The sequence below is a fragment of the Aulonocara sp. 'chitande type north' Nkhata Bay genome, linkage group LG12 (genome assembly GCF_057382095.1).
Source record: "Aulonocara sp. 'chitande type north' Nkhata Bay isolate Kocher_YH1m ecotype deep benthic linkage group LG12, A_spYH_male_GT1.1, whole genome shotgun sequence".
Classification (NCBI taxonomy): Eukaryota; Metazoa; Chordata; class Actinopteri; order Cichliformes; family Cichlidae; genus Aulonocara; species Aulonocara sp. 'chitande type north' Nkhata Bay.
Window position 1 is genome coordinate 2684537 of NC_141355.1, and position 23532 is coordinate 2708068.

Consider the following 23532-nt stretch of genomic DNA (forward strand, 5'->3'; position numbering starts at 1 on the left):
CGCGGATGGGAGGGGTTTACACGCTAATACCCATAATGTGTGTGTGTGGTTGTGTGTGTTCACTGTGTAGAGGACGGATAGCTTCGGTTTAAAAATATGTGCTTAAAGAAAAAAAGTAGAAAGATTATTATCCATAGTCACTAAATTAAACTACTTTATAAGTGACTGTGATCTGGATTTGTAGCTTTCCATCCGTGCATTTAACTGTTCTCCGACACTGCGTCGCTCTTTGCAAGTTTAAAGGCGGTGATGAAAGTCGCATAGATTTTCACAAGACTAAGCTCTAGTATACACTTGAATGCCTGTGGCGCCACCGTCTGGACATTGATCCGCCGCATTGTTGAGTACTTCTGTGACTGTCGGGGTGACAGTCCCTACCTACCCGTGGTCTTGTAGCTCACCATCTTCAGAGGATTTTTTGTTAAGCCAATTAAATGAATCGTTCAAGCATACAACACATTTTGTGTGAAAACATATCAGGAAACCTCTGGGATGATTTTGTGCTGCTGACATGAAGCAAAAGACAAAGTTCTCAGACGAGCTTCAGTCTGGACGCTTCTGAGGCTGACGGTAGTTCACCTGCCTGATGCTTCAGCCTCCCGTGGAGGAGCAGTCAGCAGAGACATCTGCAGGACATGAGGGAAACAGCATGTTTAACAATAGCTGTAGATAGAGCCAATGCAGACTACTGATCCTTATTTAGGTTTCCTTTGAAAACAGCAGAAATGTCCCACTCTGTTTGAGGGGCAGGAAAACGAACTGTATGCACGTTTTTGTGTGTCTAACACAATTATTACAGCTTGTATTTTCAAATTACACTCAACAAAAATATAAACGCAACACCTTTGTTACTGCTCCCATTCCCCATGGGATGGACGTAGAGACCTAAAATTCATTCCAGATACACAATATAACCATCCCTCCCAAACAGTGGTCACAAATCAGTCCAAATGTGTGGTAGTGGGCACATCTGCTATATTGAGATAATCCATCCCACCTCACAGGTGTGCCACATCAGGATGCTGATCTGACATCATGAGTAGTGCACAGGTGTACCTCAGACTGCCCACAACAAAAGCCCACCCTGGAATGTGCAGTTTTTTGCGCTATTGGGGGTCTGGGGACCCAGAACCGGTCAGTATCTGGTGTGACCACCATTTGCCTCATGCAGTGCAACACATCGTCGCATGGAGTCTATCAGATTGTCAATTGTGGCCTGTGGAATGTTGGTCCACTCCACTTCAATGGCTGTGCGAGGTTGTTGGATATTCGTGGGAACTGGTACACGCTGTCGTATACGCCGGTCAAGCACATCCCGAACATGCTCAATGGGTGACATGTCCGGTGAGTATGCTGGCCATGCAAGAACTGGGACATTCTCAGCTGCCATCTGCCCTGAACAATGTGAACCATGATTCATCCGTGAAGCGCACACCTCTCCAACGTGCCAGACGCCATCGAATGTGAGCATTTGCCCACACAAGTCTGTTACGGCGACGAGCTGGAGTCAGGTCAAGACCCCGATGAGGACGACGGGCATGCAGTTGAGCGTCCCTGAGACGGTTTCTGACAGTTTGTGCAGAAATTGTTTGGTTGTGCAAACCAATTGTTCCAGCAGCTGTCTGGGTGGCTGGTCTCAGACGATCTTGGAGGTGAACCTGCTGGATGTGGAGGTCCTGGGCTGGTGTGGTTACACGAGGTCTGCGGTTGTGAGGCCGGTTGGATGTGCTGCCATATTCTCTGAAACGCCTGTGGAGACGGCTTATGGTTGAGAAATGAACATTCAATGCACGGGCGACAGATCTGGTTGACATTCCTGCTGTCAGCATGCCAATTGCACGCTCCCTCATTGCTTGTGGCATCTGTGGCATTTTGCTGTGAGACAAAACTGCACATTCCAAGGTGGCCTTTTGTTGTGGGCAGTCTGAGGTACACCTGTGCACTACTCATGAAGTCAGATCAGCATCCTGATGTGGCACACCTGTGAGGTGGGATGGATTATCTCAATATAGCAGATGTGCCCACTACCACACATTTGGACTGATTTGTGACCACTGTTTGGGAGGGATGGTTATATTGTGTATCTGGAATGAATTTTAGGTCTCTACGTCCATCCCATGGGGAATGGGAGCAAAAACAAAAGTGTTGCGTTTATATTTTTGTTGAGTGTAGTTGTTAGACTTTTTTTTTTCATGTCAGTTTACTTTCTGTTTCCAGAGCAGGTTTGCTGATTTCAGTGTAGTTTTTAAACGTTTCACTGTTAGCTTTAGTCTTTTTAATTATGATTGTATACGTCAGAGGCAAGATTAAGGACATCAGTGCAAGTAATGCAATGAAAATCATCTCTTTCAAAGCCACTGACTCGCACACATCTCAATAAACACCTCCATCAAAGCCTAATCACTAACAGATATCATAACCTCCTTTTTCGTTTTTATTTTTTATTTTTGTTGCTTTCCAAGTTCAAAAAAATGTTTGTTTACTTTTTTTTCAAGACTCAAGTTTTTATTTTTATTGCAGTGAAAAAAAGTGTCCTTCACATCTAGCTTTGGTTAACTATGAGAAACTTGGTGTCTACATTTTTCCCGTCTGAGATCAGGTTGAAAAAACCTTAAAGAAAAACAAGTCTGTTCTCTGTTTAAAAGAACCTTTAAAGCCAGGAAGTATCCTGGGTACACAGATGAGTATGAGTACCAGTGCAGAAAAGGAAATGATAAAAGAAGATAAACAGGACCCACAGAATTCCAATATCCACTCGCCACTGGTTTCCTTGAAAACTTGGAAGAGTGTAATCAATCTTTCCCCCCATTTTAATTGTTTTAAGTTAATGTAAATTCTTTTGTGGGTTCTAAAATAATGAATTGTTCCAAAAGTGTTTGTTGAAACATTGTAATAAAGTACTACTGAGCACATCTTATTCCACACTATTGTTTCATGCTTGTTTTTGACAAACCTTGATCTGTTACCTGGAGGACTCTGATAGAAATCCTGTTGTGTGTGTGTGTGTGTGTGTGTGTGTGTGTGTGTGTGTGTGTGTGTGTGTCATATAAAACCCCTGATGATCAAAGCGGCTGAAACAATAGGAAACTAACACTGCACGGGGATTATCAAAAACAAGGCACAAAACCTGAATACTACTGTGCATCTAATCACACTCAATTAAGTTCACAACAGACTGTGTGTCAGGTGCAGCAATATTAGAGAGAAAACCCAAAGTGATGCGATCCTGTCTGAGCAGCACTTGATGGCGAGTGGAAGGCAAAGCTTTTTTATAAAAGAACCAAAAGTACAGACCAAAGTTACTGACATGTAGGAGATTTATCACATCTGTTTCTACATCGTGATATTTTCAATTTAAGGTTAGTGGGACTTATAAAACATTATAAACATTAGAAAACAGGGAGCTGGCACTCAAAAAAAAAAACCCACATATGAGGAGAATAACTTCCACTGGAAAAAAAAAAGACAACAACAGCTCTGAGAAAGACAACAAACTTTAAGCTGTTTTTAATCCGTTTTGATTGGTGAAATGTGAAAATGCTCTTTATACATTTATACTTTTGTTGTCCCTCTTCCAACTGTTAAGGACACATTTTTTCTTTCAAACTGCAGTGGCTTTGCGCTATTATCACATAAACAGAGACTTTAAATGGTTGGTTGTAATAACATTGTTTTTGAGTCAGGTTAAATACGCCAAGTGACATACGTTTTAACGAGCTGCCAACAAAAACACGTCGGGTAATATTAAATGTTATTAATTAATTATTAAATAAAGCGTAGGTTAATTATTCGCATGAAGAAACGTTTCTCTGGTACGGTGGCTGGGAGCCTTTCAGCTAGCAAACCGCTTTTTCACACACAGAGACTTTGTAGAGAGACCATCAGAGGGCGCTGTAACCCCCAAATTAATCCTCGCCCTACCGTCTCCGCAGGATGGCAGCAGACCTTTAACTGGTGGGCAGGTCACTTTGCTCCTCCAAACAACAAAAGCGCTAGTGTTTAATTACAACAACGCGTAGTACACTCAGAGAAACGTAGCCAAGGTTAGAAAAGTGCAAACATATCTTTCTTAAATTGCAGATGCAAAGCCGGAGACACATTTGGATCAGTGAACTCACCACACACTAGGACAGTTTATTGTGAGCGCACAGTGTCCTCAACACGTTTTGTTTTTCAATTTTCGTGTAGCTAGCTAGCTAGCAGCAGAAGCTGATTAAAGCCCCGTTTTTAGTGTGAAATAGACCCGAGAGTCCCTACCCGAAGTCTGCTCTGCACAGGCCCGTCCACCCAGCCGCCTCCTCGGTCATGCTGGTTGTCACGGTTGCTACAGAAACGCTAAACTACTGTGAACTGATTACATTAAGCTCGCACTGCAGTGACTCGTGGCCACTATGAATGTTGGCGTTTTTAATTACCAAGCTGTATGATGCTGCATTAGTGCACCTTACAGCCGAGGGCACAGTGACTTTATTGGGCGAGCCTGGACCTTCGAGGCCCGCCCGAAACCCGACGCTGACTCAGCGAATGTGAAACATCTGTCTCTGGTTACTAACCGAACAGCTGTCCGGTAACTATGATTAGCATTATCATGCTAGTTTTCGTCTTGTCGTGGTAAACGCTGGCCTTCAATTTTACCAGACACCAGAAAAGGGCGGTTACGAAACTTCATGTCCCACAATTCCTTCAGACCAATAAGGCACGCTTGTTACGTAATATCTGTTGTGTGTTTGTGCTGCTTTCGTGTTATGTCGGAAAAACCACAATGCAAAATATTAAATAAACAAATCAGCAACAATGCTGAACAATCTAACGCTGAATAGTAATGAAAATAAAACGATTTATCTGTTTTCAATTAGCCTTAAAATAGATTTAATAATAAAGAGATCTCACCTCATACTGTGCTTTGGTATGTGTGAGAAAACAGTGATGTCTAATGTTTTCATTATGAAATAAACACACATAAGTAATTCATTTTGATTTGTTCAAAGGTCTAACAAAAACTGAGTTTATTTGAATTATTTAATGAGCATAGTGAAGATGATTTATTTCAGTTATTTAATTATTTGCTTAGGAAAGCAACTTTTGGGGCGTATTCTATCAAATCTGTGTCAGGCTTATGTTCTGGATGTTTTTCAAATTAGTAAAATGACCAGGAAGTATCTAAGTAACTTGACAAAAGCTGGTCAAATTCTCTAAGTGCCTGGAAAAGTTGATTTAGTGCTTCCTTTCTTGTGTTATTTTAGCAAGGATACACAGGACAACCCTTTACAAGAGAAGGAGATAATGCACTTGTGGCCTTTTCAGTCATATGTGCTGGGTTTCCTGTCACATAAGAAACAGGATTGTAATCTTGAACAGCCATTTCATTTCACTTTTGTAACTGCTAGCCAATATGTCAGTGTTTTCACAGTTTGAATTTTCATTTTTTTGTAACGCTTTCCAATAAATATTTCTGAAATACTCAGAATGTTTTTGAGACCCTAAATACAAATCGATTACAGAACTGGTTAAAAAAAGATTGAAGAAGCACATAATGTGTTAGTAACTGTGCTTGGGCAACCGGACAGATGGACCTGGAGTAACACATCAATGTTTAAGTTGAGTCAAGCCTAACTACAGACAATCCAGCAACAGTCAGTTATCAATCACTTGGTTTCTCTGAGAATTATACTTCAAGGAGTTTAATCAGACATTCCTCCTCCTATCAGACGCACATTTTGGAAGCTGGTAGGTGAAAAATTCATTTTCTTGTAGTGAAGGTTGTCAGTCATCCAGGTCATCGTAGTCAAAGGAGCTTGCAAAGAAAAGAAGTCCAGACGCTTTTCTTTGCAACCACCTTTGACCATTTTCTTGTAGGTTTTACTTTCTGATAACTATGACATGACCTACTCTGCTCAGTTCCAACTCCACTCCTGAACTTTACTAGGATAGCTTAGCTATTTATCTTATACTGGGCCTTAGTACAGCATCCTCTCTTAATCAAGTTGTTTATTTCCTTTCCTCCTTCCTAATGATTGGCTGGCCCTAAAAATAAAACTTGTGGTAAGTGGGCTTCTGTTTACAGTTGGAGCTGTTTGCCTGAGATGCCCATATTAGGGAGACCTGCTATCATCATAAAGTGTCTAAATTAGAAATAAAACTGCCTGAAACTGAGTGTTTAGAGCAGTGTGAAGTCTGAGTTTTTGCTTCTCAGATCTGCACTGACTTCATCACTTGAGCATCTGAAACTACACCACTAATGTAAAGAAATAATAAATCATAGATATGAAAAAATATTGTGTCGTTATTATGTGAAAGGATTTCAGTCATAAATATAAGATGATGTGACGTTTTGCATAGAAGCCTTTGTCCAAGACTCCCATCACCACTAATTGATTTAAGAAGCTGCCGTCCACCACCCTCCTCGACATCCTCAAACGCACCATCGGTGGGGGGTGTGGATCCAGCTATTCCTTGCTGACTGGAAGCAGGAGGGTCAAAGCATGGGTCCGCGGTTCGAGTACTGAGTCAGTCAAGCTAAACACGGCGACCAAAGCAGCGCCAGCTTCACTTTAGACCGAAGCGCCAGTGCTGTCATCCTGCCCCTTCACCCCCACGCGCGTGGTTCTTTCTCCGCGGCGCGAAGGGGCGACGTCGGACTCGAGCTGACTCGGGTTCAGTCCATGCAGGAGGATGGAGATACAGAAGAGGGCGACTGGGTTCGACTACCCGGAGAGAAACGACGCCAAGCCAGTAAACGGTAGGCAAACCTGGCGTGGAACAGCCTCCTTCGCGTCCGCACACGAGCACACGTAGCCCGGCTGCTGCTGTCCCGGGCACCGCTGCTCACCTCAAAACATGAGCGCGTGGCTGTGGCTGTGTGATCAGCGCCTCATCACTGCTGCTGCACGAGCCTTTCACGTGCACCGCAGCCTTTCTGAAGCGGCGCTGATGAAAACGCGCAAGTTTAAAAAAGGAGCAGCGGGACAGCCGCGTGATTTTATTTTTATTAGACTCGGAGACGTTGGTAACGAAGTTAGCAGTGTAGCACGGATGAGTTTGTTTCACTGGTGGATATGACTTAATCGTGTGTGTGTGTGTGTGTGTGTGTGTGAGAGACACACAGAGAGAGATGGCGCTGGGCTCGCTGGGAACTGAGGTCGGAATGTTTTTATTTGGAGGTGGTCAGTCAGGCTCGGGAAGATCGTAAAAGGTGAACTTTTGAACTTGGAGAATGCCCCGAAGCCTTTAGTCCTTTAAGTCCTCAAAATCCGGCCATTTCACAGGATGGCAAGAAGGCCATAACAGAGGATGCAGAGGTCCACCCCCCTACTGCACCGGTCCCGCTGACTTTTGTTTACAGTGGCACGGTGCTGCTGGAAAGGCTTCTTATTCAGTGTGCCTGATACTCGTTTCTAATATTCTGTGATGCTGACCAGCTCCAGGCTCACACTAAGCCCACAATGCCTTGCAGCAGACTGTCCCAGGCGCCAGTCCCATATCGTGCCCCCGTGCGGGTGGCTGAAGATTTATTGACATTTCCAAGATTAAAATTCCTTTAACCCTGCCAGCCCTGAGGACCTCAACGTGACTTATGGATATCGGGGTGGACTTTGTGTTCTGATCCACTTAATAAGTCTCATTATGAAGATTTAAGACTGTTTAAGAAGCACGTTAGATTGAAATGTCCACCTAAGAATTTCCCTTAGATTTCTTAATTTCATAGTAAAATTAATGCATAAATTTTTTAGGCTTAGTTTCATTTTAATACTGAAATTATTGCGTGAATGTACCCACAATTATTTATTAATTTTGATTAAACATGAATAATTTAATATTTTTTAAAGTATGTTTTGTGGTGGTGACTGCTGCGTGAGTCGTTTCAGGCGTTGTCTTTGTTTCACTGAAACACATCCTCTGTGGGTTCCAGCAATAATCAACAGAATAATCAATAATGACGACAACAGCCTGAGCAGTTCTACAGATTAAATCATTTTAATTTTTCAATCGTAGCATAAAAACACGAGTAAAGAAATACACCCCAAAAAATAAAAAGTATTTCATAAAACGTTTTGAAATCATTTTAGGCTCGTTGATAATTCTGTAAATAATGTTTTCCCTGCATATTGTTAGAATATGTCTCATCAAAATGTTTATTTCTTCATCATGTCTTAATTCATTAATACCTGGTCTTAAAATTCAGGATATGGCAGGAATTTCTAAACGCCACACATGACTGAAGGAAACTAATAAACACTTCAAATGCACAGATAACCGATTATTCCACGTTTCTGTGGTGGTCAAACACAAAAGTTGATGATTAAAAATGAACGTTCAGCCTTCAGCTGTCGTTCACACTGTAACACCAAGCTGTGAAACAAACAATACTTAATATTACCCATGAGTCAGTATCTTTAAAAAGACTGATAGCAGCTGATTCAATGGTCAGTGTTATCTTTGCAAACAAAACGGCTTATTTATCATTTCTAATTGTTTGCAGAGTAGAAAACAGGAGGAAATACATGAAAACAAAGTAACAGGCTGAGTATTTGTAACAGGATTTTACTTTGAATGGTTTTGGCCTGATGTCACTCAGCATCAGCTCGTATGTCCACACATCCCTACTTTCTCGTTTCATTTGAGATTTGATCTTGAAAGTGACCACTTTGATACTTTTTCATCAAAAGATGTTTAGCAGAGTGAATATTGTTGTTTACTTTAATGTGAGTTTATTTAGTAAAGTAATAGAAACCACTTTGAGATTTTAATCGAGTACTTCCAGCTCTTCACTGCAGTTTGTTGCTTTTCTGTGTCATATGGAACAGTAAGCAGCGCATGTGCCCCCCCACTCACCTGCCCCAACACACACACACACACACACACACACACACACACACACACACACACACACACACACACACACACACGGGAAGATAGGTTTGATGCATGGGTGAAGTAGACTGGCATGAACTGGTTGAAACAAAGTGCTTTGTCAGCCCCTGCTCTGCTGGTACATTTGTTGTTGTGTGTGTTTTTCCCTTGGGGCAGAGTGAAGGGGGTAGCTGGCAGTGGGTGGGACAGGGACAGGATACAAACACCACCCCCGCCATCCCACCCCCGATTCTTGAATGAGCCAGGAGTACAGTAGAGGCGTGTGGGGGTGGAGTGGAGTGTGGGGGTGACAGGAATGTAGATGCGATCCATCATGTTGTGTTTTTTTCTTAAGAACACTTCCTCTGCTGCCACAATATCAGTGTTAGCATCAGCAGCCACACACACACACACACACACACACACACACACACACACACACACACACGTTTTCATTCAAGTTAATCAAGAGAAGAAACAAAAATCATTGCAGCGCCTTCAGCATCATAGTGATTCTTGTCTTTCAGTCAAGCCTTTTTTGAACACACTCCCCACCAGGTGGTGTCGCGCTTGTTTTGTTGTTTAAAGAAAGGAAAAAAGATAAATGTATCAGAGAGTGATAATACAAAACCAATATCATGTATGTTTCCGTTTCTAATGAAAAGCTCATTTTCCTCTGTGGTCTCTGTGGATGACAGACTTCACTGTGCTGTAAACTGAAGCTCAGCTTTCATGAAGCAGGACAATAATTTTCTCTGTTCGACTCGTGAAAAGCCTCGAGTGCACTTTTACTCTGTGGCTGTGAGTATTTTAACATTAGATGGTGAGCGTCCATATGGACGTCTGTTTTGTGACGTGTGGACTCGCCCATATTGACTTAACATCACAGCGCACCGTCTGCACTCCAGGCGGTGGTTTATAAAGTGTAGCAAGAATGACTGCTTGGCTGTGGGTGTCTGCAGTGGAGTGTAACCAAAGCATCAGGTCTCTCACAGGTTCAACTCTGTAAGTCTTAACAAACGAAGATGTATTATCAGAAGATCCTGTAAGTGCTGCAATAAATGCACATCGCTGCAGCGAAAAACAAACAAATAAAGCAGGTGGCTTTATAATGTGACCCTGGTATAGATCAGCTTCATCACACAGGCCTGTGGTCAGTGAGCAGACAGATTTCTAAAATGATGGAGTAATACAAAAACCTACAAAAATGTCCTGTTGCAATTACATTACAAGTACATGTTTGGTTTTTAAAGTATATATTTGTTATTAAACATTCAGAATCTGTATTTATATTTATATATTTTTATTTTCTTTATATATCTGCAGCTGTGATCACTGTGATAGTGCCCTCAGTCGTGTCCAACGTAGAAATATCTCTAGATTTTCAGGTTTTCCTGTCTCGCTGCTGCGTCTCTCCTGATAATATGATAAGACTTTAGTAACAACATCAGGATCTGTTTGCTCTTTCATGATTATCCCACATACTGAGAGGACATCTGGCCTGATTGGTTTAACCTTCTATTTAGATGTCAGAGGTCATTACAGCTAATCTCAATTTGATTCTTGACCCAAGACAGCGTGCGTGGAGTACAATCTGATTACATCTTCTGCAAAATGTTTAGTATAACTCAGATACTTTTTTCACCCTTACAGGGAAACATTCACCTCCCTGATTTCATGTTAAGATGAGAGAAACTATTAAAGAGAAGTTAGTCGAGTATGAGCGGTGAAAACTGAGTCCTCATCAGTTCCAGAGGTCTAAATGCTGCAGTTCCTTCATGCTGATGGTGCTGTTTCCAGGCAACACATATTGCGGGTCAGCTGGTGATGGATGGGATGAAAGACAAATAATGGGGAGATTAATTAACACCATTTCAAAGGAACTAAAAGAACATGTTGGATGGATTAATTCAATTTTTAATAATGTTCTGGTTTGTTGTTCCAAAATGTTCCCCTGCAACAAGTGAAATATTTTAGTTTGGTGCTCAATTATTTCCATTTGCTTTCAGGCCCTTAAAAACATCTTGTCTCATAAAATCTTGATAAATATTTTTCCAGTTCCCTGTGATGGTCTAAGCCTTTTCCACTTCACTATGCTATTTTCAGTTCACAAACACTTCCAGGGTTTTCTTCGCCCTGAGCTCTGAATCTTCTCCTAAAGTTCTGCTTGTTGTTTTCTTCTTGTGTGTGCTGTGATGGACATGTTGGGGGAGGTGGCGGATGAGAGCTATGGGAACGGCAACCAGGGATGTTGCTCTTGAAGCATTAATGGCCCTGGTCTCTGCTGACCTCACCGTAACCCAGGAAAGTATTTACAACCTTCACTTGATCCATGAGGTATGGGGCTGGGACTGCTCTCTCACAGAAGTTTGCTGCCTTGATCCTGGCATAGGCTGAGCATCTAACAGCTGCTAATGAGCTGTGGGGGAGGATGACGAGGGAGGACATAGCATGCTGCTGTGAACCATATTTTGAGAGGGAATGTATTACAGTAAGTACAATTGGTCTGAGGCTGTTGGCAGTGCTTTTGCCAAGCTTCTGTTGTTTTTGACACGAAGCCTGGGCCAAAGGCTGTAAATGGCTTCAATTTGAGTTTGAATTTGGGTGGAAGATGAGTTTATAGGCAGCTGTAAAACACTGAACTTGGTATGCAGAGTAGGGATCCTGTAAAGCTGCAGTACTGAAGGATGCAGTTGTCTGGGAAGTTATAAAAGAGCAGCTGAGGAACTGCAATATTTCCATTTTAAAGGGGAAAAATAGGGGCTTCTGTTGCCACTCACTGCAGCTAGGTGTCACTTACTGGGATATCTGAATCAAAGATTTGCCTAAAGCAGCCGGTGACACCCTGGAAGTCTTTAGGGAAATATGGGTATTTCCTAACTGGTTGGCAGGTGTTTGCTGGAGGTTGCAAGCTGTCACTGGGTGAAACTAGTTGCAAACAGTGTGCTGCAAAAACCTTGTGTTCTCATTTCCAGCAGGTTGCTGTTTTCATCCGTAGTTCATATAATAGATCACAACTTGTCTACAAATGCTTGCTAATAAATCAGGGAGCATTAGTGAAAGTTTTTTTTTTTTTTTTTTAGTGTACAGATTTCTAGAGAGGTCCTCACAAACTGTGGGATAAAGTTTCTGTCCCAACTAAGTAGCAGAGGCATTACAGAATTAATAAGAGGCTTTGGTAAGGTCAGCTATGAGCTAGATCTGGGCGATATATCGAGTTTTTAAAAAATATCGATATATTTTTATACGAGATATAAGATCTGACAATATCCTTTATATCGATATAGTCTATGTTACGTTATAATTATACTTGTGGAGCCGCAAGTTTGCCTCTCTTTCGTCCACTTTCGTCTTTACGCAACGTTACTCGGCCTCGCCTCTCCTTCACTGAACACAACTCCCCCTCCTCCCCCATCGCTTCACCTGCAGGAAGCGACAAGATGGACACGGCAAATCTCCTTTAACGAGTTACTGCGCATCGCCCCGTGCGTGGGGCGGGACGGCGTCAATGTGTTAGCTAGCTAACCACGCTAACGAGCTAACCACGCTAACGCCATGCAGCCCAGAGGTGCTGCACGGACTGAAATCCTTTCATTTTCTCAAAAGTTGACAGTGCGCCTTGTGTATGAATTCTGGTTGTGCTTGATGGCCGCGAACCGATTTTATGTGGAACACGGCGCTCAGCAATCTGTCACAAATGTTTGAGTACGACTTTGGTAAGCTACGGAGCTGCACCGCTTGATGGATTGTCGGAGGATTACGGCTGAGCCTCGCGGAGTGATACGTACTGTGCTTCAACGTAATATTACCCTACTGTGTATAAGGACCATAAATGTCATCTGTTAAGAGACGTGGTTCCGAAGCGGATTTAAAAATTCCAGGCTGTCAGTCACGCAGTACAAGTTGGGAACAGAGCAGCTGTGAAATCTCTTTGTTATTGTGCTCAGCGTCTTTTAGTTTACATTTTGACTGTACCATTGTGAGCTTTTTGTTATGCACAAAAACAACATTGTTTTCTTTTATTTATGGAGCATTATTATTTAATAAATGCTCATAATTTATTTTTGAGTAAATTTTATGTACATCTGCTCTATGTTAATAAAAGTGCCTGTGTGACATCTGGGACACAGCTTTGACTAAGAACTCTCTTCTTGTTCTTACTTTATGGCTTTAAAAAAATATATCGAGATATATATCTTATATCGCCATCCAGCTAAAAAATATCGAGATATGAATTTTGGGTCATATCGCCCAGCCCTACTATGAGCTATATTTACCTGACAGCAAGAAAAAGAAACATAAGGTTTTCCACATTATCCTGTTACAGGAATTTTAGGTTCCAACGCAAAGGTCCATGCAGCAGGTTAGGCAGCACTGTCTTTGTCAGGAGAAGAAGAGGGAGGACGGTTTTCCCCACAAACAAAGCAGAGCTGAGTTTAGTGTCTCTAACAAGTCTTCAGGCATCCCACCAGAAAAATCTAAGAACCCTTCTTTACAGTTGTTTCAGGAGGAGTCTGGTTTCACAACACAGGTGCAGCACAAAATACACCTGAGGGAAAATGTTCCAGCCTCCAGAAAGTTCTACAGAATTCCAGCTGCAGCTTGGGTAATTGAAAGATCAACAAATGGTGAAGCCTAGTTATGCTAGTCCTAAAAAAAGATGGATCAGTGTTCAACTTTTAGCCGTTTTCCACTAGTACCCACTGGGCTTAGCTCCGCTGACTCGACTTGACTTTTAGGTTTTTCCATTAGGTGGAAGTACCTGATACCAGGTATGTTTTTAATACCTACTCTGCCAGAATCCCAAGCCATCTGATTGGCCAGTTAGTGGTGTCACTCTTGAGTCCTGCACAAAAATTAAAACCAGCATTTTTGAAACCCAGCAAGAAGTGAAATGGCTCTCCAAAACCAACACTGTGGTCCAGCGACGGTGTGCAGTCCTGTACCAACAGTTTAGAAGCAGGTATCTCATCGCCTTGATGTCCACCATTGTTGTGTGGTTTGTGTTGCATTGACATTTTGGGACGTTCAGCTGAATCTGATTAGCCGAGTGGGTACTAGTGAAAAAAATTGGAATTAGTCTTCAAGTTTGATCCCTTACCTAATACCTCGCATTGACGAACTCTTGGAAAGGGCGATGAGAAGCTGTGGCCCCAGCACCAGAGACAAGGAAGGTGACAGCCTTCAAACTCCTTTTTGGACTGTTTCAGTTCAAGTTGCAGCAACCTTTCAGCATCTCATGGACCAGGTGTTGATGGATCTGTGTGTTCTCCACCTCAGATTTGCTGGCTTCACGAGCAGTCCTAATGAATGTAATCAGACACAGAGCCAGGTGGAGTACCTTGAATATGAGGTTGGACATGGACAAGTCAAGACTTTAAGTGGAGAAAGTGGAAGTCATTCATGCATACCCAGTGCCCACAACAAAGAGGAAGGTGCTGGCTTTTGTAGAACTAGTGGGGTGGAACACCAAGTTTATTCCCTACTTTGCAGAAAGGGCAGCACCTCCCTGGGATCGAACCACCAAGTTTTTGATTAGTACCTGACCTGAGACTCCTAAACTGCAGCCACCCCGTTCTCTTCTTTTTTTTTCTGAACAGCTCAGTAGTCCCCCCCCCCCATGCTGGGAGTACTGGTCATAGGTGACTGGCAGTGGAACCATAGTCGGGTGAAGCTCAGCACAGGACACTGATTGTTTCACAGTCAACAGACAAGATACACACAGAGCTCTGTGCACATCGTCAGGAAAATGCTAAACGGTGACTCTTCTCATTACTTCAGCACACATGCGTTGAGTAAATGCTGCCTGTTTGGACACTTCAAGCTGGTGGTTATGAACGGACTCAAGAATGTGTACACTGTAGTAATGGAAATATTCTGAATGCAGTAACTTCCTGCTTTGCTTGTGTGAAACATTAAAGCAGTATTCAAATCAAATCAAATCACTTTTATTGTCACATCACATGTGCAGGTACATTGGTACAGCACATGTGAGTGAAATTCTTGTGTGTGAGCTTCACAAGCAACAGAGTTGTGCACATGCAGAACGTACATGTATTCACATGCAGAACGTACATAAATATGTAAGTTATTTCTTGTTAGATATTATTTTCACTCCTGAAATAGATGAATGTACTGCATTTTTTTCTAACTTAAAAGTGAACTAATGAAGAAAAACTTCAGACTCTTTGGCAGGACATTAACTCCGCTGCTACAGAAGTTTTATTTATTCAGCACAAAGTAAGAAAAGGCTGAAAAAGGCCAGTTTCCCAGCTAAAACTTTTTTTTGTCATTTTAACATTAATTACGAGGACATATTATAGCCTGCACCAAATCCTGATTAATCTTGTTCCTGTTTGGTGTAAGGCCTTTCTTGAGAATACTGTAAAATGTTCTTAATGAAGAAGCAAAGTTTTAGCTTTTTCATTCCTGTTTTAAGCTCATTTATATTGCTGTTCAGCCTGTTTTTGTACCTGTAAATCAGCTAATGCCGATGGATTGGAATGGGACACATGAACAAACTTAACAGTTGCAGGTTTTGGTTTTGTTCAGGGGTGGGCGTCGGCGTTGCAGCAGTGGTGGTGTTGAAATGTTCTGTCAGTTAACTGACAGACGACCACCGCAGCCAACTAACATGATGTTTATAGGTTTAGTTTCGTGCTGGTGTAACCGGACAATATCGCCTCATTTTTAGTGTAAAAATGTGAAAGTGCGACACATGTGGAGCATCCGTACAGTGCACACTGAACCTTGTGGCTCCATAAGCAGACTCAACTGTTTCTGCTGTTTTGTGAGATGATTATTATCAGATGGCTGCTGCAGGGCTTAGTTCGCACAGTGCTTGTACACTCACCGGCTGTATGAGGCAGTAAAACTCTAACCCCTGGTATGATGAAAGGGAAGTTGCTCCTTTGAGCATGTCAGCCCGCAGTGATGGTGCTCCCCCCCCCGCCCTCTGACCACAGCCTGACCCCCAGCGTGACTGCCGTCGGGATTACCACAGATAAACACAACGGTCACCAGCTTCATGTGGATGAATGCTCTATGAAACATTTATCCCACTGTTTCATGTCTAAAGTGGGTAATCAATTCAGTCTAATTATATATTGATGAATAATAATAAAAATAATATCAAATGATAACATGTATTGAAATAAGTGGAAAAATACACACTGTTCAAAATAAGCAAGCCTGTTTCTGCACGTCTGTTCTCACCTCGACTTGAATGCTGCATTCGTTGCCTCCTGTGCAGACGACCTGTCGAACAGAACCAGTCTGCTTTTTCTTCTCAGACCTTTGACATCAGATGTTCTTTTATCAGCCAGTTCTCTTAGAGATGCTTTTGTGGGGAAGATCTGACTATATCCTCTGTTTCTGAAACACTCGGACCAGCCCGTGTGGCACCAGTAACCATGCCACCTTTACTGTCACCTTTCTCCCCAATTCTGAAGTTCTTTTTGAATTTCAGCAACCCCGTGTCTGTCTTTATTCTTTAAACTGGGGTCCTCTACCAGAGGCCTGGGAGCTTGAGCGTCCTGCACAGCATCTTTGCTGTTCCTGGACAGAGATCTCGGTTGTCCTCTCTGGGATCTGCTGGACCCACTCTCCGAGTTTGGGAGTCACTATCCCAAGAGCTCCTATCCCCCCTTCAGCTTACACATCTTCTCTAGCTCCTCTCTCAGCACTTTGTGTTTCTCCAACTTCTCATGTTCCCTCTTCCTGAAATTGCCATCACTTGGTAAAAGTACGTCTATTACTACAACCTTCCTCCTCTGCTTGTCTACTAATACTGTGTGGGGTTGATTAGTCATCACCGCTTTGTCCATCTGTACCTGGAGGTACTACAGGACCTTAGCTGGTCACTCTCAACCATCCAAGTGGGCACTTTGACCTCAGGACATCAAGACCATACTCAGCACAGATGTTCCTCTATGCTATGCCAGCCACTCAGCTACAGCGTTATATGTCTGCCCTACCTACCAGCTTCTTGCACCCTGCTGTGATGAGCTGCATTTTCTCAGGGCCATCTTTGGTCTTGCATGGTGTGGTAGACCCCAGCCTCTATCAGTCTTGTGCTTAGAGGTTTTTCCTGTGCCGCCATGATTAGTGCCTCCAGCGTGGCTGGTGCATGCCGTGCAAAGGCCTGTGCTTCTGTGGCGACTGGCGCTCTTCTTTTTCGAGTTTCAGTGGCCCGAGTTATTCACCAAACTGTTGTGGTCATCTTCCCGATGTGCTTCTGGATCTTTGTTGTTTCATTCTGGATCGTGCTTCTGACACTCACTGGTCCTTCCTGGGTTTAGCATAGAGGCTGTTGAGCTCGGAGTGAGACCCTTCATACCTGATAAAGAGCTTTCTTATGTGTTTTAAGGCAATAAGATTACAGATATACAGCAACTATGTATATTAAAAAATCTATGTCAGTACGAAAGAGCTTACATAATATCACACCTACACAAAATGCTATTATGGTCTGCTCTACACATGAAAAGTCAAACATTTGTGGAAACTCCTAAAATATCTGGATCTTAACAGATCTATAGCCTGTGCAGCGCTCTTCTAGCTTTCAAAGCAGAGACCGTGTTACATTAAAATGCTGCTGGTATCTTCAAACTATGCAGTCAGGCACGGAGGAGAATCTGCTCTCCATCATTTCAGCCAAAGCATGTGCTGAGAAGTTGAGGGGCACTGGGACAGCAGCATCACACGGTCACGGAGAAGCAGCAGAGAGGACAGAGTAGATGCTCCTGTGTGCTGTGTTACACAACAAGGTCAAGGGTCATGTGTAGAGGTCAAAGGGCTGACCGCCAAGCAGCCTGTGAAGGCAGCCCTTGAGTTCCTTAACAATCTGTCAAATCTAATGGAGCACTGAGCGCTCGGGCTGTCAGACTGAAAGTCAGATTACTGATTGTTTTTTGAAAGGCTGTGTTTGATTAAGAGTTGTACCTGTGGGGAGAAGTACGAGGGACTCTTGGATCAGGTTTTTATTTAATAAACTTGGAAAAAGCTGTTGAAAGCATCCTATTTATAACTCTGTCTGCCTTCACTCTTTATTTACCCGGAGTTAATAGAGGCCGCCTGGTCTTCTTTGGTAGGTTTAGTTCATTTATTTTATATTTACTGTGGAATGCAACAACGGTTTAAAGTGAAAAACACGATTCTTCAAGATTATAATGAAGTGAAAACTGATATTCAGCATCAACAAAATATCAGTAACAATCTGTGTGAAATATGAACTCTAATAACTGTGTGCAAAGTTTGTGAGCCTTGTGCTGTCAGTTTTCCATATATTGTCACTTTTATACAGAAACTGTCTGCTCCGCTCATATGGCCACAGCATTTTAATTTTGAACTTCTTTAGGTGGCTGTAGCTGCCTTAGACTGTCCTTCGCTGCTGTTTGTGGGGGAAGTGATTGGTTGAAGCTGGGTGTCGGTGGGCAACCTGATGTCAATGAAGCCCCAAGTAGATGAGCACACGGGTCTTCCTGGAACTCCTGGCGAGCCCGCTGTTTCTGCTGGTGTTTGCCACATGATTCTTGGTGAATTATGAAGCTGTTGGTAACAGAAATGTCCAGGAAATAATGGTAAACTGTAATGTGCCGCCTCCTGGTTTTCCTGTGGACTGAGTGGCTCCTCAGCATCAGGCCTGATGTGTCCACTCCTCCCATGTAGTGGTTTGCTCAAGACAAACTTTATCCTTCATCCATGTCACTTTCCTTCTGTCTTTCACTTTTTCTGTCAATTGACAGTAAAAATGGTTCTTCACACCTGCCGCTCGCTGCTCTGTGTGTAGGGCTGCCACCATTAGTCAACTAGTCACGATTACGTCGACTATCAAAATCGTCAACGACTAAGTCGACGACTTTGAAGCTTTGTAAGATCCCAAAAGACGCAGGAATAAGTGGCAGGATTTAAGAGTGTAATAACGGACTGAAACAGAAGATGGCAGCACTGCATGTACAAGGATGCCAGCTGCCGTTAAACCCCGAAGAAGAAGCAGCAGTGTCCGGTATCGTAGCTGTGTCCAAATTCAGGAACTGCATCCTCCTGTGCCCACATTTGTAGGCCGATTACGTTACAGCTACACGACAAAGCCTGTCCAAATTCGAAGACTCCGACAAATGTGCCCTTCTTTCCCCAGATTTGAAAGATGGGTCGGGTGTATACTTCGTGGTCCAAAGCTATCCCAGAATTCATAGCGCAGCCCAGCGCAGTTTCCAACAATGGCGGCAGCTAGTTAGTTTTAATATTACTCTTATTATTCTTTCTGGGTCACAAAATAAACGTTTAACATATTTTCAGGCGAGAATGTAGCTGTGTAAACCTCAAATATCGGCTCAGTTTATCAAGACACCACATATTTTCAAAAGCGCTCCGACGTTTTCGGAGACGTCTGTTACCCACTAGCTCGGTAGCGAGCCGGGGGCAAGGCTCACTAGAGCCGTGAGAACACCGGACTCCCGGCAAATTGTTTTCAAACCCACCGCCGTCTTTCGCTACTCAGGTTAAACATGATATATGAGTTACTTAGATAACTTAAAATGTTATTGTTTGGCTTTTTTTAGTATTTTATTTGTTCCTGAGTAAATCGGTTTGGCTGAGATTAAAGTTATAGTTTTTACACAGCTGAATAAACGTCAAGCAGACAGCTGATTATCAGAAGTGTGAGATGCTGGAGAATATACTCCGGTGTCCTGTTATATTTTAGATAGCAAGGAGTTTATTAAACTTCACCGAAACAATCTGCAAATTTCATTAAAATTTAATAAACTATCATCTTGTCTTTATTTTTAGTTAGCACAAACACTTCAAGCTGTAAGCTAATGATAGTTATATAAGAGCAGATGCTGCTGGTGCAATAAGCTGTACGTTTTACGTCCAATGGATGATGATCTGATTAGTCGACTAATCGCAAAAATAATCGGTGACTAGTCGACTATCAGAATAATCGTTTGTGGCAGCCCTACCTGTGTGTCATTCATTCTTACCTGTGAGTGGACTATGGTGGCAGATGCATTGCTATGATGTTCTGTAAAGCTTGTCATTTGTGTGAACTGCACATGGTAAAATGTAGGCAGGGCTTATTTTTCTGTCTGTGTTCAGACAGCAGTAGCTTGTGAATGCTTTGTACTACCGTAATATGCCGAATATCCCTGTAAAGCTTCTCTTCTTTCTGAAACTTCTTTTCTCTAGCACAAACGGTGACTGAGTTATGGTCATTTAAAGAGTGCTTGTAAAATGGGCCCTCCAGTGGGCCCATGGTAACAATGAACTTTTCCCAAGGACCAGCAACGTCAGCAAGATCTCTGCTTGGGTACAAGCAGGTCATGTGCTCACAGCAAATTATTTTGACTTCTATTTTACAAATCTGTAGCTCTATACGTTCCCCCCCCCCCAACCGTTATACAACATATAACATGGCTTCATTTTTGTTCTACAGTTTTGTGCAAAAAAGTAAAAACACTAAAAAAAAAAAGGCTTCACCGTTTCCGTGTCTTTTGCCTAATCTCAAGTTTTGGTTTTTTTGGGGTTTTTTTTGGTTTTTTTACTACAAAAAAAATGGAGATTTCTGAAGGAACTTTTATATTAACAACAACATCATTGGACTACAGTCTCTATTTCTACGTTTGTTTGCTGCTGTTGCTCTTAACCAGATTGACATCACAAGAAGATCAGTCTTCAACAGAGCTCGACAGACCACGTGACTTTAAGCAAAATCAAAACACTGCATCAAGCGCTAGTATTTCCAGCACCGGTAATCATTAATTCTGCGGTTTTAATCCCTACTTTCATTTTATTTGCCCCAAAAACAGTGATGTACAAAACGACAGAGAACACGGCAGGTCCGCACAAAGACAGACGTGACGAGGAGGCAAAAAAAAAAAGAGGAAAAAAATCAAAGGAGTGAAAGGGTCAGATCCACACGAGCACAGAGTGGGGTAAGGACATTAGTGTGCTGCCCAACTTTCATCACGCACATATTTATTATTATATGGTTCTAAGTTTTAGTGCATATGTTTAGTAACTTCAGATCCTGCAACAAGCCCAGGTCCAGTTTACTTTGGTGATTTGGACGATTCCATCTCACAGCTGCTGTTACAGGCCAACGCATCTACAGGGAGTGCAGAATTATTAGGCAAATGAGTATTTTGTCCACATCATCCTCTTCATGCATGTTGTCTTACTCCAAGCTGTATAGGCTCGAAAGCCTACTACCAATTAAGCATATTAGGTGATGTGCATCTCTGTAATGAGAAGGGGTGTGGTCTAATGACATCAACACCCTATATCAGGTGTGCATAATTATTAGGCAACGTCCTTTCCTTTGGCAAAATGGGTCAAAAGAAGGACTTGACAGGCTCAGAAAAGTCAAAAATAGTGAGATATCTTGCAGAGGGATGCAGCAGTCTCAAAATTGCAAAGCTTCTGAAGCGTGATCATCGAACAATCAAGCGTTTCATTCAAAATAGTCAACAGGGTCGCAAGAAGCGTGTGGAAAAACCAAGGCGCAAAATAACTGCCCATGAACTGAGAAAAGTCAAGCATGCAGCTGCCAAGATGCCACTTGCCACCAGTTTGGCCATATTTCAGAGCTGCAACATCACTGGAGTGCCCAAAAGCACAAGGTGTGCAATACTCAGAGACATGGCCAAGGTAAGAAAGGCTGAAAGACGACCACCACTGAACAAGACACACAAGCTGAAACGTCAAGACTGGGCCAAGAAATATCTCAAGACTGGGTTTTCTAAGGTTTTATGGACTGATGAAATGAGAGTGAGTCTTGATGGGCCAGATGGATGGGCCCGTGGCTGGATTGGTAAAGGGCAGAGAGCTCCAGTCCCACTCAGACGCCAGCAAGGTGGAGGTGGAGTACTGGTTTGGGCTGGTATCATCAAAGATGAGCTTGTGGGGCCTTTTCGGGTTGAGGATGGAGTCAAGCTCAACTCCCAGTCCTACTGCCAGTTTCTGGAAGACACCTTCTTCAAGCAGTGGTACAGGAAGAAGTCTGCATCCTTCAAGAAAAACACGATTTTCATGACCCAGGTTGACAGAGGGGCCCAGTCTGGATCGCATTCCTGCATTTTGTAGGCTGGTTTTCCTACAAAACACAACAAACATTAGCTTGCAAAGCCACAGTGAACAAAGCAGCAAAGCGCAACGAATTCAATTCAAATCAATATAAGACTTATTTGTAACCTACATCAATAATTATGTTATGATAAATTACGTAATAACTACAACAGCAGACTGACCTTTGTGGAAATGCTTGGAGCAGACTAACATGTGAGCTGGAGGGTTCTGGGACGTTATATTTGGTCTTCGAATGGCAGCAATTCAGGCCATCCGTCACCTCTTTGTTACTTCGGAAACACGGCTCGAACAATTTCTCTTCCACGACGGAATCTGATAACAACTGGTCTCTTTACCCGTCAGCTTCCCGTAGCTGTCATGCGACCGGCTATTGCAGCTAATAATACAACAGCTTCTTGCCAATTTTTCTGTTTCTTTTTATTGCTGTGTGACTGTTTTCTTGTGAAAGCCTGCGAGCACTAGTACCGCTTGCCACTCGTTCCCAGAATCCTTTGCGGTTTTGACGTCACATTTTCGAGCTCTATCCGGTCGTTCAGTCTGACGTCACTAGCCGTGTCTGGGCCTAAACTCCGCTGCAGGTCCATATATCAAACGATCACTATGGCATTACTGAGAGTTGAAAAACTGTCTAAAGTCTTTCATCTTTAATAAAATGATCAGCGTTCTGCTCTACCAGGTGTAACAATTGAGTTTAACATCCAGGCATCCATGAAAACGGAATTTATGACATTTAACGGAGTTAGAAGTTAGCAGGGAGTTAGCTCGCTAGCTTCTATCTAAATACAATATAGCATGTCCTGACTGCGGGGTTTTGGAAACAAATTAAAACATACAGCTCTGCTATCACTTCCAGCATAAATGAAGACAGAAAACTAAACAGCAGTGACGTTTGTAGGGTTACTGAAGTTTGGCTAGCTGGTATATAATGATGTGCTACGTGACCGCTAGCGACACAGCTATGTTAGCATAATATAAACAAGCTAACTTTATTTCCACTCGATAAAAGTTAACGTGAGTGTTCTCGGTGGTCAGGAACAAATGTAATCGCATGGCAGGATGCTGTAAAAGGACCAAACTTCAGCCAGGAGAACAACTGAGATAATCCATCCACAATACGAGGTTAGTCATTCATATACTGCTGCATGGGCTGGGCTGTAGTTACATCCTAAGGTTTTAAAAACTGAGCTTAAATAAATGATTAGTGGTAATAAAAGCCGAGGGAGGTCAACAGTGATCACTGACTGTTTTAGGAGCTTTTTGAGATCAAATAGAAGAAAATACAAAACATTAAACATGTTAACAACACAAAAGCCATATTAAACGCAGACTACTTTAGACCCGGAAGTAGGATTCGTCACGTCATCACTGAACAACCGGATTGTTGTATTTATGTAGATGACTGGGGAGATGCTGGGAAGCAATCATTTTGCACAAGCTTAAGTGTTCATTAAGGTGTTTGTCACATAGATACAAAATAAGCTCCGAGATTAAGCAGGTGTTAAACACAGGGTGCTTAGTTTATGTAAAACATGCAGTTTGTTGCTGTTTTGGTTTACGTGCTGAAAATGGTTTTATTTGTGTATATTCATGTGT

The 23532-nt window shown here is 42.6% G+C and overlaps 1 protein-coding gene across 1 annotated transcript in view; it reads left to right on the top strand.

Annotated features, from left to right (window-relative positions):
- Positions 1-6423: 6423 nt before the first annotated feature.
- nr6a1a (nuclear receptor subfamily 6, group A, member 1a) overlaps positions 6424-23532 on the top strand; it is a 118930-nt gene continuing 101821 nt past the window's right edge. Inside the window, exon 1 of the mRNA XM_086313194.1 lies at positions 6424-6739. Coding sequence (XP_086169320.1) covers positions 6673-6739 — 67 coding nt within the window. The 5' untranslated portion in view covers positions 6424-6672. The remainder of the gene's footprint in view (positions 6740-23532) is intronic.